Source organism: Genypterus blacodes, unplaced genomic scaffold, assembly GCF_046128005.1.
Source record: "Genypterus blacodes isolate CSIRO-AG114 ecotype Tasmania unplaced genomic scaffold, CSIRO-AGI_Gbla_v1 ptg000498l_1, whole genome shotgun sequence".
Lineage (NCBI taxonomy): Eukaryota > Metazoa > Chordata > Actinopteri > Ophidiiformes > Ophidiidae > Genypterus > Genypterus blacodes.
This window is the reverse complement of record NW_027467257.1, coordinates 60,001-77,953: the sequence shown is the minus strand read 5'-3', so window position 1 is coordinate 77,953 and position 17,953 is coordinate 60,001. Positions and strand designations below refer to the sequence as shown.

At 50.1% G+C, this 17,953-nt stretch overlaps 2 protein-coding genes across 3 annotated transcripts; both read left to right on the top strand.

The window, feature by feature from the left end:
* Nucleotides 1–540: 540 nt before the first annotated feature.
* Nucleotides 541–9,646, top strand: pemt (phosphatidylethanolamine N-methyltransferase). Its single transcript, XM_076140031.1, has 4 exons — nucleotides 541–719; nucleotides 2,564–2,675; nucleotides 7,077–7,151; nucleotides 8,838–9,646. The coding sequence occupies exons 1-4, from the start codon at nucleotides 575–577 to the stop codon at nucleotides 8,890–8,892; spliced, it is 387 nt and encodes a 128-aa protein (XP_075996146.1). The 5' UTR covers nucleotides 541–574; the 3' UTR covers nucleotides 8,893–9,646.
* Nucleotides 9,647–10,798: 1,152 nt separating this feature from the next.
* rasd1 (RAS, dexamethasone-induced 1) lies at nucleotides 10,799–12,818 on the top strand. 2 transcript variants are annotated; one of them, XM_076140030.1, is made up of 2 exons: nucleotides 10,799–11,363; nucleotides 11,861–12,198. In XM_076140030.1, the coding sequence occupies exons 1-2, from the start codon at nucleotides 11,045–11,047 to the stop codon at nucleotides 12,052–12,054; spliced, it is 513 nt and encodes a 170-aa protein (XP_075996145.1). In that variant the 5' UTR covers nucleotides 10,799–11,044; the 3' UTR covers nucleotides 12,055–12,198. The 2 variants fall into 2 exon arrangements, with proteins under 2 accessions (XP_075996145.1, XP_075996144.1); XM_076140029.1 differs by having other exon boundaries at nucleotides 10,803–11,363; nucleotides 11,787–12,818.
* The last annotated feature ends 5,135 nt before the right edge of the window (nucleotides 12,819–17,953 follow it).

The window sequence follows — 17,953 nt, the reverse complement described above, 5'->3', positions numbered from 1 at the left end:
TCTGCTCGCGGCACAAAGGCAGAACACGGTGAGACTCACAGCTCAGACCCCATAACCCACTTCTCTCTCCTAATCCCAAACCTACTTTTTCCCTTTGGGAGCCCTTTGGAAAGCAGGCAGGTTGAGGTGTGAACACATTAACATGCCGAACACCTGTGTGCCTGCCGCTCCTCTGCAGGGTCAGGAGGGACGGAGGAGGTAAGGCAACACCAGGAGGACACGAAGGGAACAGCTGAGCACTGAGCTTTAGGGGTTTAAAGGTGTTACAGGCCCGGGTTTGTGTCCAGGAGCAGGAGAGGTCACATTGAGAGGGAATAACACTGAAATTCCTTAAAGTGTCTGCAGTCAAAGAGCCGTTTGGTTCTCAAGCTGTGTTAACCTGGAGACTGCAGCCCTGTTGGTAACATCGGGAGGTCGGCGGGTTAGAGGAGGAGAAACCTGAAAGGAAGTACTCTGAAAATAAGGAAGTTCTGATTCCTAAGAGCCGACTGCTTTCTGTAAGGTGCCTGCAGGTCGGAGACGAGTAGACGGCCAATCGTTGTAATCCAGGCATGTTTGACCTTTTCCTTTCAGTATGATGGAGGTGATGGCGGCCCAGTCCAGGTGGGAGGCCATGGCACGGCCGGAGGTCTTCTACGCGGGCGTGGTTCTGCTGGTGCTGGGCTCGGTGCTGGTGGTGAGCAGCTTCCTGGCTTTGGGATTCACCGGAACGTTCCTGGGTGAGTTCGTTACCTCATCCCTGCATTCACACACTGCTAACACACGTCTGTCCTCCTCCGGCTCTTTTCACGTCCACTTCATGCCTTAGACGTGACGTACGGCCATCTGTGTGTACGGGTGGACCCTTCACACGTGAGGGAACACACACGTGTGCTCAGGGTCACGGGCGCACGCATGCAGAGGAAGGCCTGCATGTCTGTCCATCTCTGTGCAGCTCTTGTGTTTCTATAATCAGGCTGAACATGATGGACGCCCGTCTGTCTGTCTGTCTGTCTGTCTGTCTGTCTGTCTGTCTGTCCACCGCCTCTGTCCATCACTGTCCCACAATGTCCTGCTGTCCATCATAATCACCAGCTGTTGTGACAGAGGACCGGAGCAGCAGGAGGTGTTTATGTGTGTAAGTGTGTGTGTCTAAGGTGGAAGGGATTCTCACACACACACACACATAGCCAGGCTGTCCTCCTTCTCCGACCTCTGCCTCCCCACTTGACCTCTTGTGGACTCCTGTGCGTACACACACACACACACACACACACACACACACACACACACACACACACTTGAGGTGGCCTGTGGTGTGTGTTATGATGTTGTGATGTGTTTTTTTGTTCTTTGTTAAGCCCATTGTGTCAATGTGACCTGAAAACTCAAACTGATTTAAGAAACACAATCAAATGACACCCTGTGTGTGTGTGTGTGTGTGTGTGTGTGTGTGGTGTCACTGTTGTTGTCCTGAGGGACTCAAACTCAGACCCACTCTGGCAGTCTTGGAGCTGCCAACTCTCTGTAACAAATCCAGGTTGGTCGTTGTCGTAGCTGTAACAGTGACGCAGGTACGGGGAAAACAACCCTGCCGCTCTTTGAAAGTCGAGCGGCGCGGCGATGCGTCTCTGCGTCTCTGCAGCTCAGAAATGAGGTCGTGGTATTGTGAGGGGGCCGGGGCCACGTCCCGATGATGTGCTGATGCCTAGAGAAACGATCTGTCTGTGTAATCTTTTGATCGGAGCCTGGGGTTTAAATGATCGTACATAATGAAAGCTGTTATATAACCCGGCGCTCAGACAGAAAGCAGGCCAGCAGGTGTGTGTGTGTGTGTGTGTGTGTGTCTGTGTGTGTGTGTGTGATACCTGTGGATGTTACAGCAGCTCAAGTTACACTGAGCTGTGTCCTACTTCTGCATCAGCTGACATTTAACTTGTTAAAGACTCACATTGTACACCACACACACACACTCACACACACACACTCACACACACACACACACACACCGACTCACTCACACACACACACACACACACACACACACACACACACACACACACACTCACACACACACACACACACCGACTCACACACACTCACACACACACACACACACACACACACACTCTCACACACACACACTCACACACACACACACACTCACACACACACACTCACACACACACACACACACACACACACACACACATTAGTCATTGCCACATCGGACATCAACTTACATAATGTAAATAATCACATTTTATGAATAAGTACATGCATATGAACGATTCCATTCCAGTGTTTAGATTTAGGCGACCCGAGTGCTTTGACCTTTGACCCTGGCTGAGCTGCTTGGTTCCTCTCTGATCTTGATGGGAGACAGTGGCTCAGTGGGTAGAGCTTCCGCTTGGGAACCGGAGGGTTGCTGGTTCGAGTCCCTGCTGAGGTGCCCCTGAGCAAGGCACCGAACCCTCAATTGCTCCCCCCTCTGCGAAGGGTGGTAATGTAATGTAAGTCGCTTTGGATAAAAGCGTCTGCTAAAATGATCGTAATGGAATGATCGCTTAATGTAATCTTCCAGGTGATCACTTTGGCATCCTGATGGACCAGAAGGTGACCAGCTTCCCCTTCAACCTCATGGAGAACCCCATGTACTGGGGCAGCACGGCCAACTACCTGGGCCTGGCCCTCATGTAAGTGTGTGTGTGTGTGTCTTCTTCCAGTTGCTTGTCCCCTTCCTCCTGAAATGCCAGGGGAAAAGACAAACTTAGCTACTTACTTAAACATGCCTGGTCTCCATGACAACTGTGGCCCTGGTGTTGGAGCCATTAGGCGACTCGTTGGTGTTGCGGCTCTTTTGTCTCGACTCATTTCAGCGCTTCTTGTCTCGTTCACTCGTTGAGTCATCTGACCTGAAAGCTTTGAGCGAGACGAGCAGGCGGATGCCTCCACTCTCTCCCTCTCTCTCTCTCCCTCTCTCTCTCTCTCTCTCTCTCTCTCTCTCTCTCTCTCTCTCTCTCTCTCTCCCTCTCTCTCTCTCCCTCTCTCCCTCTCTCTCTCTCTCTCTCTCTCTCTTTGTCTTCGCTCGTCCTTGTTGTCTTGTTGTTGTCGCTCAAACACAAATGGTTGTGTTAGTTTGGAATGTTGCACGTTTTCAACTACAGTTTGAGGGACGCACGACAAGAATAAGACAGCGTGTCCAACAGGGGTGGGAACATCACATGTAGGGAACACGTGCACACACACATGCACACACACACACACGCTGCAGCTGTAGTAAGGTTATGTAATGGCCGCTGCTGCCTTTGGACGCCTTTGGACGTCCTTCAGGAGTGACTGGAGGGCGAGGAGTCACCGCGACCTCAGCGCTCACATTGAAGAAACACGTTTTGGTGTCAGACTGAGGGACAGAACACGTGACACGCGTCGCCACTTCAAGGCCCCTCAGTGTGACGTGGAGAAGACAAGATGGCTGACGGCGAGCACGTGCCGGCCCCGCCCACACACTGCTGCACACGCATGTTAGTGTTACCACCAGTTCTGATGGTCCAATTCACACACCGGGTGTTACATGACAAAAGTGTAACATATTAAATTTACACACACACACACACAGCAGTCACCCAGCTCAGTTGGGGTGCTCAGCTGTTAGATGATTGCATCAGTATGAAAGCAGGTGTGTGTGTTTGTGTGTGTGTGTGTGTGTGTGTGTGTGTGTGTGTGTGTGTGTGTGTGTGTGTGTGTGTGTGTGTGTGTGTGTGTGTGTGTGTGTGTGTGTGTGTGTGTGTGTGTGTCTTGTTCTCTTTAAAGGTCAGTCCCATTACAGTGTGAGTAAATGATGCAGACTTCTACGCTGGACGTCATCTTTACATCAGATTCCTCCTCCGCTCGCTTGATTTCCAGCCCCCTTAATGCTCGTTTCCACCCAGTTGGCTCTCTAGTGATGTGTCACAGCCCTGAAAAGAAAAGGAGCATAAGTTGTAGTTTATTGATGAAAAAGCTGTGATTTAGATAGATGATGGTTCGGTGTGTGTGTGTGTGTGTGTGTGTGTGTGTGTGTGTGTGTGTGTGTGTGTGTGTGTGTGTGTGTGTGTGTGTGTGTGTGTGTGAGCTTGGAAGTTTTCATTTGGCTTTCAGGTCAATTTATTCCTCAATAGCCTGAAAAGTAGGTCATCGATGGAGCACACACACAGACACACACACACACATACACACACACACAGTGGTTGCTGTTGGCCTTGGCAGCAGTCGGGTCAGGTACACACACACACACACAGAGTCTTAATTAGTGCAGCACAGAGAGAGTGACTCACCTCACACTCTGCACTCACACACTCACACAGACCTGCAGGCCGCCTCCCACTTGACCATTAGACAGCGTGTGGCCGTGTTTGGGTTTCAGATGGACACGTAACCAAAGTGTGAGTGTGATTACACACACACACACACACACACATTAAGCCAGATACAGGGAGGAAGCGTCGCCCGTCTGCACTGAACTGTGGAGCTTCTGGACGGCCAAGAACCGTGTGCGGCGGCTCAGAGGCCGCGTCGTCGTCATCATCATCATCATCATCATCATCATCATTAGAAATGTGTCAGATGGCCGATAGACGCCGACCTCCTAGCAGACAGGTCTGGACGCAGGAAGCGCCCCGTCCTCGTCCTCGTGTCGAGCTTTGAGTGTTGAGGAAACTTTCAGACGCCTCTGTCGCATCACGCTGCACCTCCAGCCCAGCTTCAACCAGCTCCAGCCTCAGGTCCACACCTCCAGGTGGATCCCTCCAGTGGAGACGTTGGGACTGATTAGTTTTTGTCCCTCGTAATCGTAAACAAGCTGAAATCTGCACACACAACACATTTGGGTTGACTTCCTGTTAAAGTGGGTCTGAGTCTTCTTCTCATCTTCTTCAGCTCTCCAGCCACAGCTCATTGTTTTCAGCTTTCTTCATTCTTGCTGTCGTGCTGTGTGGGCGGAGGACACACACACACACACACACACACACACACACATCTCGGCCTCACTTTACATTGACTGCTCTTCAGTGGTGAAGTGAAACCGTTTGTGTGGTTGCGTCTCAGCGTCTCTTCTTCTTCTGTGGTGCTCGGTCAGTCTTTGTCTCTGTAGAATCTTCTTGTCTTCAGTGTGTATCGATCAGGATCAGCTGACCCTGTGTCGGCTCACTGCTCCCACTTGTTCACAGCTTGGTCTTGAAATCCTCAGGTAGGAGCGTCTCTCTTCCTGCGAGCGAGTCGTGGTCACCTTGACTCGGAGCTTCGGTCATCACTCCCACTCGCTGTTAAGAGATCAGAGTCAATCCTGTTTCCATCGATCGCTCAAACACTCAGCCGCCCACATGGCTCCTCATAGAGACGGTGATGAAGAAGAAGAAGAGAGAGAGGAGAGAGCACATAGATAAACATCACACAGAGACACATGTTCAAGTTTTAGTTCAACTCTGTTTTTGGCTTCAAAGGAAACTGAGAAATATCAGCGCACAGTCGTCACAGCAACAGAATGTAAACAAACACACGGGCGGTCGATCACACCCAGGGTTTAATTGGAAGCAAATTAGTAAATCAGTTAATCACTTAAGAAAGGTGTTTGGCTTACACGCACACGCACGCACACACACACACACACACACACACGTGCCTCTTCCTCTTCATCATGCCTCCCTCTGTGCTTTGCTAACGACTTGCTTGCATAAATCCACTTGTGTCACCGACCTACATCTCAGCGGGCGCCGTGTGAAATTAAAAGATATTCCACTTGTCGCTCTGCATGTGTGGGTTCCCGGAGCGACACACACTAGTGACCTACATACACCTGCAGAGCGCTTCGTTAACGAGCAGTGGGCGAGCAGCACTTCATGTCAGATAACTTCACTCCACGTGTGAACGCAGAGCCTCCACCCCTCCGGCCTCTGCCTGCTCTCTCTGCCAGTCAGCCTCACATATAATACCTATTTATTTATTAATAAAGTTTGCTACACTAACTGCCCCCCTTCCACATTATCCACTATCTACATTCAGTGGACATAACATCTGGGTTATGGTCAACATGCCCCCCTTTATCATCGATAACAGATGAAACTGAAGCAGCGTCTCATTGGTCGTCCATCCAGACCCACAGAGCAGACGAGCCAACATGAGTTAGCTCCACAATGCTACAACTTCCAGACAAAACATTGTGGACGACCTAGTTTGTCCTCCGCCGCCGCCGCCGCTGTCAGGCTGCAGCAGCTGATTCCCAGTGCTGCGTTGTTGTTTTTCCCGTCTGCTTACTATCTTTATCCAAACGCTGATTCATCCAGACGGGCATCATGTGAGCGTCTGGAGGCTGATTCACACGCAAACACGCCAGCTTACGGGACGAGACGCAACAAGACTGCAGCAGGACAGACAGAGGCCCAGAGTGAGCTCTAACCTGATGGACTGGACGCACAGCAGCAGCAGGCTCGGCTGCTCTGAGTGCCGCCATGCCTCCAACTTCCTCCAAGCATCAGCGCCATTTTTTTTTTTTTCTTCCTTCCACCTCCACGTCTTCTCCTCCCCCCCCCCCCCCCCTCTTTCCTGAAGCAGATTGCTGAAGTGAAGAGCTGCAAAACCCGGTCCAGGCTCAGCATGGGGCTGAATTTCAAACTAACCTGGACCTCAGACTCTTTCCTCTGAACCAAACTGGGTCAGCCGTTGTGTAAAGCTCATTAGCTGTAGCGCTCCTGCAGCGAGTCGCTTCAGATGCACGGCGGGAGCTGAGTGAGACTCTGTGCTGCACGTGATGGAACTCACACACACACACACACACACACAGAGGGAGAGAGAGAGAGAGAGTTTATTGATTGTTCACAATCAGTAAATGTATACACACACAAGCACAGGTGTGTGTGTGTGTGTTTTGAACTGCTATAGATGCTCATGATGTTGTCTCTCTCTCTCTCTCTCTCTCTCTCTCTCTCTCTCTCTCTCTCTCTCTCTCTCTCTCTCTTCTCTCTCTCTCTCTCTCTCTCTCTCTCTCTCTCTCTCTCTCTCTCTCTCTCTCTCTCTCTCTCTCTCTCTCTCTCTCTCTCTCTCTCTCTCTCTCTCTCTCTCAGTGGTTCCAGTCCAGTAGGTTTGGTCCTGGCTGCTGTTGTTGCTGTGTCCTATAAGGTGGCCATCATGTTTGAGGGGTGAGTTTGTCCATGTTGACTTGTATTTGATGCATTTAGAAGTTGTGTGTGTGATGGAAACATGAAACCTCCCATAATATGCTCCTGATCAGCTGATGACTTTGGTTTGGAAAGAGAGTTTGTGTCTCAGTGCTTTTGTGTCTGCTGCTGTATTTTTCCACAGAGGCTTAAAGTAGTTCACTCACTCATCTTCCTCTTCCTCTTTGTGATCCTCCTCCTCCTCCTCCTTTTCTTTCTCCTCTGCCTTGATTACCAGATAAAACCAAAAAAACACTTGTGTGACCTATTTGTGGTCATCTGTCAGCACACACACACACACACACACACACACACACATGCTGCTACTGCATAATTCACACACAGATGAGACAGCAGCTGCTATGTGCCTTTACCAAGTGTGTGTGTGTGTGTGTGTGTGTGTGTGTGTGTGTGTGTGTGTGTGTGTGTGTGTGTGTGTGTGTGTGTGTGTGTGTGTGTTGTGTGTGTGTGTGTGTGGGGGTTATGTCCTCTCATGTCCAGGCTAGAGGTGTGTGTGTGTGTTATGCTGCGTCGGCTTCATCAGTCAGGTCGGTGGCCTTGTGTACGATAATGAGACGTGCGTGGTCGCTCCTGAACGCACCTCAGTTTGTCTATAAGAGACGGAGGTGCAGGGACAATGGAGACGAGCGGCAGATTGTTCACGTCACAGCAAGTTTGACCTACATTTGTCACATATACAAACCTGAACGTGCGCACACACACACACACACACACACACACACCCAAGGTTAGTTAGACTTGTGAAGGTGCTGAGGTTCCAACCCAGCTTGTCTCTGCTGTCAATGCTCCCAGCATCGTCCCACTGTGTCTCCTTTCTCCTGTCTCCTGTCCTTTGTCCCACTGTGTCTCCTGTCTCCTGTCCTTTGTCCCACTGTGTCTCCTTTCTCCTGTCTCCTGTCCTTTGTCCCACTGTGTCTCCTGTCTCCTGTCTCCTGTCCTTTGTCCCACTGTGTCTCCTTTCTCCTGTCTCCTGTCCTTTGTCCCACTGTGTCTCCTGTCTCCTGTCTCCTGTCCTTTGTCCCACTGTGTCTCCTTTCTCCTGTCTCCCGTCCTTTGTCCCACTGTGTCTCCTGTCCTTTGTCCCACTGTGTCTCCTTTCTCCTGTCTCCTGTCCTTTGTCCCACTGTGTCTCCTGTCTCCTGTCCTTTGTCCACTGTGTCTCCTTTCTCCTGTCTCCTGTCCTTTGTCCCACTGTGTCTCCTGTCTCCTGTCCTTTGTCCACTGTGTCTCCTGTGTTTGCTGCAGGGTGGAGATGTTAAAGTGTTCAGCATGTTTGTTCTGAGGCTGCCAGGCTGTGTTTGATTGATTCATTTCTTTGTGAATTGATTGACGTGTTGAGCAGCAGAGCTTCATCACTGAGAGTTTAGGCTGCAGGCTGATAAGGGATCAATAAACGTATTGACACAGTCCATATCTGGTATCTCTGGATTGTTCCCTCCGGTTTGTGGCTCAGCTGTTCAGTCTGATGTAAAAGGACCAGGGACACTCGGCGTCTTCCTCCCATCATGCCCTCACGCCTCAGCACACACACACACACACACACACACACGCACACACAGGTGGGCCGCTCCTGGCACAGAGCGGTACGACTCTGCTCCCTGGGCTGATTTATTGTGGTGTGACTTGTTTGCTCTCCTGTGTTTGCAGACCGTTCACTCAGCAGATCTATGAGCAGACCGGCCGGAGCTGCAAACTGGAGTGACCCCCCCCCCCGCCCCCCCCGCCTCTGACCCGGGGATGAGGGTTCTGGTTCTGTCACCAGGACCGACGGTGGGCCAGGCTGGAGGGGGGATGGACAGACTGACGACTTCCTGACCGCCGCGATCGACGATCATCTCAACTGTGAAAAGCTCAAAGTGGCACAGAGACGATTCCTAAACTGCTGTGGTGACCTTTGTGACCTTTGTGACCTTACTTTAACAAATATGCTTTGTTTTGCGATGACGGGCTTTGTGATTGAGTCTTGAGACTTTGTTTCTTCCTGGTTGGTCCACCTCGGCCCTCACACATTCTGAGGGTCCTGATGATGTCACGCTGGATTCGCGCGTTGGCGAACTGAATACGCCAAAGCTGTCGGCTTTTCAACCCAAAGCTCCGCCCCCTCTGCCTGTGAGCGCCAACTATCTCTAATCTAAAGGTACAAACACCCACAAAAGAGTTCTATACAACAAAACCATGAAGGATATCTGCAACCTAGTGAAATGTGTGTGTGTGTGTGTGTGTGTGTCAGCTCAGATTAGACACACACACACAGAGTGAATCCTGAGCGTGGTTTTATTTGTTGCGTTTCATTGTGTTACCTGTGCAAACATACAATTCATTGTAAAGGAGGAGGAGCTAAACAGAACGGAGTGAAACTGAAAGCGTTCCCTGTTTTTCCTGTGCGTGACTGAAAAGTGATAATAGGTCTAAACAAAGCGTATAAAGATGAATAAAATCATTTCATCTGAAGCAAACATGCGGCTTGAACTGTTTGAAGTGCTGATGAAGTGTGTGTGTGTGTGTGTGTGTCCTTTATGGAGGCTGGAGGTTCTGGATCCATGCTGGACTAACAGAACCCTGCAGGTAGAGTTCTGAGTGTCCAGCTGATCCCAGTTCCTTCACTGGTCCAGTGAGACGAGCTGACAGTCACATGCTGAGGCTCTGTGCTCGCCTCCTGTATCCACACACACACACACACACACAGAGTAGCTGGAGTCATATTTGCTTTCTGCTCAGCGTCGTTTGTTTTTCCAGGCTCCTCTGTTTCCTTGTTTCCTTGTTTCCTCGCCGCTCTGTCAGGGAGCCAAACGCTCTGTCCCTTTCTGCGTCTGCACACTCTGATCTTTCTTCATTCTGCTGTTTCTCTCTGCTCCATTTTGTCCTGTAATCACTCTCATAAAGCTGTGGACGGATGAACATGGATGAGCGTCTGGATGTCTGTGTGGCTTTGGTTTAAAGGGAAAAAGAGAGGACCTGCAAGACGTTAGGCTGAAATAAGAGGCACCTGCAGGAGAGAGAGTGTGTGTGTGTGTGTGTGTGTGTGTAAGAGAGAGAGAGACAGAGAGAGTGTGTGAGAGAGCGGTTGAGAGCTCCACATTGTTTTCCTCCATCATATACACTGAGTTTCAGGTTGCACCTTGCCTGCCCCCTTGTGGCCGCTTTGGTAACAGCTTCTCTTCTCGGGTCGAGCTGAGTTTGTTCCTCTTCAAAGCAGAAAACACGACTGGTACCTGCAGTCTAAAGGGTCACTGGGGTTCAGACCTGCAGTCTAAAGGGTCACTGGGGTTCAGACCTGCAGTCTAAAGGGTCACTGGGGTTCAGACCTGCAGCTTTGTGTTTATTTACGTCGCGAAAGCCATAAAGGTCATTGTAAACGCGCGCAAATGACCATAAACACGTTGATGACTCCATTTATCTCTCCTCTCTCCTCTCTCCTCTCTCCCCTGTCCTCTCTTTGCTCTCTGGTTTCTGATCTGCTCAGTTTACAAACTCACATCCGTGCCCTGGGTTTGATATTTTCTGGGGAAAGTCAAAGGTTGATCCAGGCCGGAAGGAGCGTGAATGATTAACGTGTTCATCCTCCGTGGAAGTGTTTAGTGGCTCAGGCCGACCCGTCTGCGTCGCTCTGTCCCATTCTGCCGCTGTTGCTGCTCTGTGGAAATGACACACTGACGCACCAGTGGGAGTTTGGTTCGCTCTCCACTGCGCGCACTCGGAGCGGAGCGGAGCGCGGTGACGCGGCCGGGAGGAGGAGCCCGCGGCGGGCTTAAATAGCAGACTGCAGCCCCCTTTAGACTCAAACACAAAGCGGAGAACGAGCTGCCTGCCTCTACCTTGAACGCACCACCCGAAGCTGCCCTGTCGACGCGTTTATGCACATTCTGGGCTTAAACGCTTCACGCAGCGGCTTCATTGCAACTATGATTAAGAAAATGTCTCCGTCCGAAAGCGACTTTGACATCCCGGCGAAGAACTGCTACCGGATGGTGATTTTGGGATCCACCAAAGTTGGGAAAACGGCCATCGTGTCCCGGTTCCTCAACGGGAGGTTCGAGGAGCAGTACACGCCGACCATCGAGGACTTTCACAGGAAACTGTACAGCATCAAGGGCGACGTGTACCAGCTGGACATACTGGATACTTCAGGGAACCATCCTTTCCCCGCCATGAGGAGACTCTCCATACTGACAGGTAGAGACCCGATCCACACAGAGCCGCTCTACGCGCTCACAGAGGGGCTCAGCTGCTCTATGCGCTCACACAACTGAACTTAGAACTAAACTGAGATTAATGTTCTCAAATCAAAAGAACTTATTTCTCTATTTTCTGAATTTCTTAGATAAAAGAATATTTTCCAGGATTTTCTCTGGACTTGAGATATTCTTTTATTTTCTAGAATTCGTTTTTTAAACTGAAATCTGGGATTAGAATGTTATTGTATTAAAGGCGCTATTTTATAAAATAGTATTGGATTATAAACGATTGCTTGTGTAATTTTCCTACAACATGTAGAAACTTTGAGCTCACATTTCCACTTTTGGTCTTTGAGATTAGAGGTTGAATAATGTTGAACATGTGAACTAAACCTCCTCTTCCTCCTTCTTCTTCTCTCAGGTGATGTCTTCATCCTGGTCTTCAGTCTGGATAACAGAGAATCCTTCCAGGAGGTGCAGCGGCTCAAGCGGCAGATCTACGAGACCAAGTCGTGTCTGAAGAACAAGATCAAAGAGAACATCGACGTCCCTCTGGTCATCTGCGGGAACAAAGGAGACCGAGAGTTCTACCGGGAGGTGCGGCAGGAGGAGATCGAGCAGCTGGTGGACGGAGACGACAAGTGCGCGTACTACGAGATCTCCGCCAAGCGCAACGAGAACGTGGATAAGATGTTCCAGACTCTGTTCACCTTGGCCAAGCTGCCTAACGAGATGAGCCCCGACCTCCACCGCAAAGTGTCCGTGCAGTACTGCGACATGATGCACAGGAAGTCCATGAAGAACAAGAAGATGAAGGACGCGGGCGAGGCGTACGGGGTGGTGACGCCTTTCGCGCGCAGGCCGAGCGTCCACAGCGACCTCATGTACATCAAGGAGAAGGCGGTTGGCGGCGGCCAGGGGAAGGAAAAGGAGCGCTGCGTCATCAGCTAGATGCGCCGAGCGGCAGACCAGAGAACCTTTGATGAAGAGGAAGGGACGCGACCCCAGAGGCGACCCGCCGCGCGTCTGACGCGCCCTCGCAGGTGCGGAGACGCCGCGGCCGCCGTGCGCTCCTGACTCAGCGCGGCGCTGTTTCCATGGACACGGCACACACGCGTGCACTCACACTGCGCCAGAGACGCTTGACCATGTTGCTTGTTTTGTCCGAAGAGGCCGATGTGTCACGTGGCTTCATACTTCGTGAGACTTGCAGTCCTTCAGTGCGTAACAGTGTGTGTTGATGACGTCATGACTGGAGGAGGACAGACGCTGGGCTCGGGACAGAGGAGCTTGTTTACATTCAGCCTGTCATATAGATTTATATCAGGACAATCACACTTGAATGTTTCATTGCAACCTGAACAATTTTTTATTGTGAATGTTTATTTATTGTCAATGTCGATTTTTGCAAAGAAGTTGAAGAATGTAATCTAATAAAAACATCTCAAACCTGTCTGCTGCTCCGGCTCTCTTCTGTCTCACTGCTGATGACGTCATCATGTCTCATCTGCTGGCTGCTTGGTTTGTATCTTGAACCTTCACACACTTCCTGCCTATTGTGCAGAATTCACACCAGTGTGTGATGTTTTCACTCATACAGATCAGGTTCCAGTGAAGTGGACACCATGCCGCTGTCTCACAGTATAAACATGCAAATCACAAAGTAAACATGCTGGGAAGCTTTTGGCCTGCAGTGACCTTCATCGCCCACAGAGGCCTTCATCGCTCACCGAGGCCTTCATCACACGAGATGAATCCCTCTGCAGCGCAACAATAATAAGCTTTATCAAACACCAACATGATGCCAGGACCCGCCCAGTGTGGAACTCTTAACACAGAGTGACACAAGTGCCCTTGAGCAAGAGCTTTGATGACAGAAGAGTCTTTAGTTTGTTATCACACACATCTCTCCTCTCCTTTCCTCTCCCCTCCTCTCCTCTCCTCTCCCCTCTTCTCCTCCCTGAGCACAGCTGTGAGATACGGAATAACAAAGCAGTTAGGAAAACATAAAGATGTAAGCCAGATATGAAAATAAAATAAACAGAGAGAGAGAGAGAGAGAGAGAGAGCAGCTGGAGCTCAAACACGTGAGCACGACGCCCAGAACCAGCAGACGATCACCAGAGTTAGAGTTCTTAACCCCCCAGTCAATATTCAACAGACAAACAGCAGAAACATCACGGCCGAAGTAAAGAGGAAGGGAGGTCGTCTTTGTCTCTGTGTCTCTGTGTCTCTGTGTTTACTTTGTGTCTCCTTGTGATTTGTTGGATCAAACTAGTTCTCTATTTTTAATGTTTGAGGTCATTTATCAGATCAATTAAGTCAGAAACCTTCAACAAAAAGAGATTTATCCCTGAAAGAAACCAGTACACATACACACACACACACACACACGCACACACACTTTACGAGCATTCATATTCATTATTATTCATTGGTGCCATCGTGAGCTGAGGCGTAACGTCTGCGTGTTTCATTCATGTTCGCTTATCTGACATCTTTGTGACGGCTGAAGGATCATGGTTGATCTGCTGCTGGCCTGATGTGAAGCCAGGAGGCTCAGGAGTTAGATCAGAGGCGTTTGGGCCACGTTTGCCTCCTGCTGACTTCAGGTTCAGGCCAGGTCTCATCCTCTCTCCATGCATGTATGCAGTGATTGATGTGATTAATGAGAAGACACTCAGGCCAGAGGTCGGCGTTTCGTAGCAACCATGAGCGGCTGAGCTTCTCTCTCAGTGTGAACCTCCACTGAACCAAACAGACTTTAGCTTTCAAATGGAATCAATGCAACTCATTTATGCCATAGGAAGAAAAAATAGAAGTAACTGCCCGATTAGTGGATAATAAGAGAAGTGAAGCTCTGTGGGTGCAGCTCACATAACACGCTTACATCAGCAGGCCTGACAGGTCGAGAACAGCAGGAACAGAGACTCTAGAGACCACCTGAGACCACCTGAGACCACCTGAGACCACCTGCGACCACCAGAGACCACCTGAGACCACCACAGATGACCAGAGATGACGGCTTCTGGTCTGCGTTTTGATTTTGGATCGTCCTTTTCCGTGAATCCTTGGGAGGAACTCCGACACGTTCAGTTGTGAACCCAGAACACGCTGAAGGCCCGAGAGGTCCCATGTGGTCTGAGAGCCCTCGTATGTTGAATCATTACTTGATGGTCGACTCCAGATGCACTTTGAGCGTCGGAGGTGATCACTGGTCTGTAGATGATTTGGTGTTAACCCCTCACCCTGGTTAAACTGTAAACAGGAAGTGTCCAAAAGGAGTGAGTGCCTCGTTGCTGTCTGTGCCAACACACACACATGTAACTTTATGAATCGTGATCAAGGCTAACACACACACACACACACACACACACACACACACACATACTGGCATGTGCATGAGGCTCCTGAAGGGAAATATTAGTAAACATACAGCATTTACAGATCCTGCCAGTGGGAACGTTTTCCTCCTCAGACCTCAGCGTTAGAAACTATACCGTGACTTTAAATGAGATGATGTCATCATTACGTATTTAATCAACTATATAGATGAGATGATGTCATCGAGCCACTTTGGGAAGCTCCATGAAGAATCTCCATGAGACGATGTGGCGTTTGATGACATCATGTTACGTATCTTAATAAAGGCCAGGCTGATGATGGACGGACTTCTGTGGGAATAATCAGAGCGAGAACAACATGACAGAGCAGAATGAAGACCTGAGGAGGAACATCCTGGAGGAAGAGTCCAGAGCAGAGGAAGAGTGCAGAGTCACTGAGAGGGAATGTGATCTGAAGCTCCAGGAGATCACTGGAAGGCTGGAGGCCGAGCAGGAGGAGAAGAACACCCTGAGAGAGCAGATTGATGACCTGAGGGAGAAAACTCTGGAGGTTGAATTAAAGGCGGAGCAGGAGAAGAACGCCTTGACCGAGCAGAATGAAGACCTGAGGAGGAAGATTCTGGAGGTGGAGTCAAGAGCGGAGGAAGAGTGCAGAGTCACCGAGAAGGAATGTCATCTTCGGCTCCAGGAAATGACTGTGAGGTTGGAGACGGAGCAGGAGGAGTGGAACACCTTGAGGGAGCAGAATGAAGACCTGAGGAGGAAGTTTCTGGTGAGGAGGAAGTTTCTGGTGGTGGACTGGACTGCTGAGGTGGAGCGCAGAGTCCTGGAGAAGCAACACGTCCGAGAGCTCCGGGAAGTTACCGCCATGTTAGAGGCGGAGCAGGAGGAGAACAACATCCTGAGGGAGGAGATCGAAGACCTGAGGACACAGATTCAGGAGCTCCAGCCCACAGTGGAGTTTGGGGAGCACTTCAAAGTGATTTGTGACGACTGGGAGAAGAACAAACTGAAAACTCTATGGGACAGATTCACTAAAGGGCTGGTGGGACTTTTACAGGTTGTAACCAAACAAATCCCGTTTGTCCATATGACCGATGACGCAGGAGAAGTTTGTGCTGAGGAAATGAGAGAGAAGCCACAGCTGTAGCATGTGTGTGTGTGTGTGTGTGTGTGTCCATGCATTCTGATGTCAGAGGAGAGAATGTGAATGTATTTAACGTATATCTGAGGAGCGACGGCTGCTTCATCACCGCTGCTCTGCTGCAAAGATACCTGTGTCTCATTTACCGTATTTGTAAAGCAGGTGTGCTTCTTTATGGCCCCAGATTGGAGGCGTAGGAGGCGTAGGAGGCGTAGGGGGCGACGTCATCAGTGTAGAGGAGTCTATGTGTGTGAAAGGAGAGTTTGTGAATAGAGTAAGGATGGATTGATTGATAGCTGGAGAGAGATCCTGCAACAGCAAAGGGAGCTGTGCAGCAGAACGGGAAATGTACAGGACATATTGGGCCTTTGGTTACTATGGTTACTATAGTTCCTTCACTTACATCATTCAATAAAAACATTCACAACTCAGGGCTGAACTTTGTTAACTTTTTTTCTGCTGCCTGCCTCACACACACACACACACACACATACACACACACACACACATGCACACACACATGCACACACACACACACACACACACTGATTGTGAGTCAAGCGTCCTGCCCTCTGCAGCTGTTTGTGCGCCCGAGGAGCCGTCTGGCCTTTTCTCTATCTTTGTGCTTCATCATCAACAGACTTTGATCTAATTGTAACTTTATGCTGCAGCTAATAAGCGTGAACGCAGAGACACAGAGCTCTTTGATGTGAGCACACAGAGCGTCACTCTGCTGCTCTATGACTTTGGGGTGTTGAGACCCCACATGGCTGCTGAACGTTCTCTACTGGACACACAGCTCATTCCACTTTAATGTCATTGGAAACATTTTGTTCATCGCTCCCTTGCTCCCTCACTCGCTCTCTCCCTCCCTCCCTCCCTCCCTCCCTCCCTCCCTCCCTCCCTCTCTCCCTCCCCCGCTCCCTGCTCCTTTGCTCCTTCGCTCTCTCGCTCCCTTGCTCGCCCATGTTCTCTACATACTCCAGACTGTGTAACACAGTAGAGATAAGATCAAGACTAAAGCCTGTTTCCTCTGCAAACTACAGACTTTATGAACATCAACATGAGTTTTCCAGAGAAACGTCTCTGGAAAAAGCAGCCAGGATGGATGATAAACAAAAGATACTTCTATGAGGTCATTTGTTGTCTTAATCATAAACAGCCCCCGCGCCCTCTTGAGGGGTCAAGATTCAATTAAAGGACATGAGAAGCTTTGATCAAAGCTCCCTCTGATGTGTGTGTGTGTGTGTGTGTGTGTGTGTGTGTGTGTCTCTGTGCGAACAACACTCGCACAGAGACAATAGAGCAGACGTCTGAAGGCCGTGGAGACGAGGGGTCGGGGTCTCGTGATGGATTTGACTCGGTGCTGGTGGGCGGGGCCTCAGGGAGCTGATGGCCTTGAGGAGCATCACGTGCTGACTGACCCTCATGCTGCTCCGCTCCGTCTTCTGCCAGCTCCACGGTTCGTCTGGAGCTTTAGGAACATGACGACACATAACGTTTGTTGTGATTTGGCGCTTTATGAATAAAGTTGAATTGAATTGAATTGAGACTCAAACTGGAGGAGTGAAAGCCAAACAAACCGAGGCGTCAGGATGCTGCCTGGGGTCTCCGGGCTGCTGATCTGAGCCGATCATTGACAGCCCAGTGTCATGGATTAACTCTGACCTCCTGCTGGAGCCCGGGTCAGCTGTTGCTCCTCTATCTGGGTCAGCGCAGGTGTCCGGCCCTCAAGGTCGCACAACAGCACCTTTAGAGGGCCACACGTTACTGCTAAGCTCTGTGCTTTAGTCCCACTGACAAGCTGAGGGAGTAGAATGTTATGACCTCTAATCCTGAAGGAACGCCATGTTATCATAGAAACACCAGAACCAAAGCTTTGAGTTGTTGCCACACGTTGAGTCCAGACCCTTTCTGTCACACTCAGCTCCTTTCAGTCATGATGGCTGACCTCAGGACTGTGTGGACTTCTCCTGATTGATTAGTTTCCCAGTGTTGTGACTCCACAGAGGTCTGATCTCTGAGCTCATCTGTGTGGCTGCAGGGCCTCCACACTTCTTCTTCTTCTTCTCTCTGCAGCTGCAACCATCGTCCATCTTTG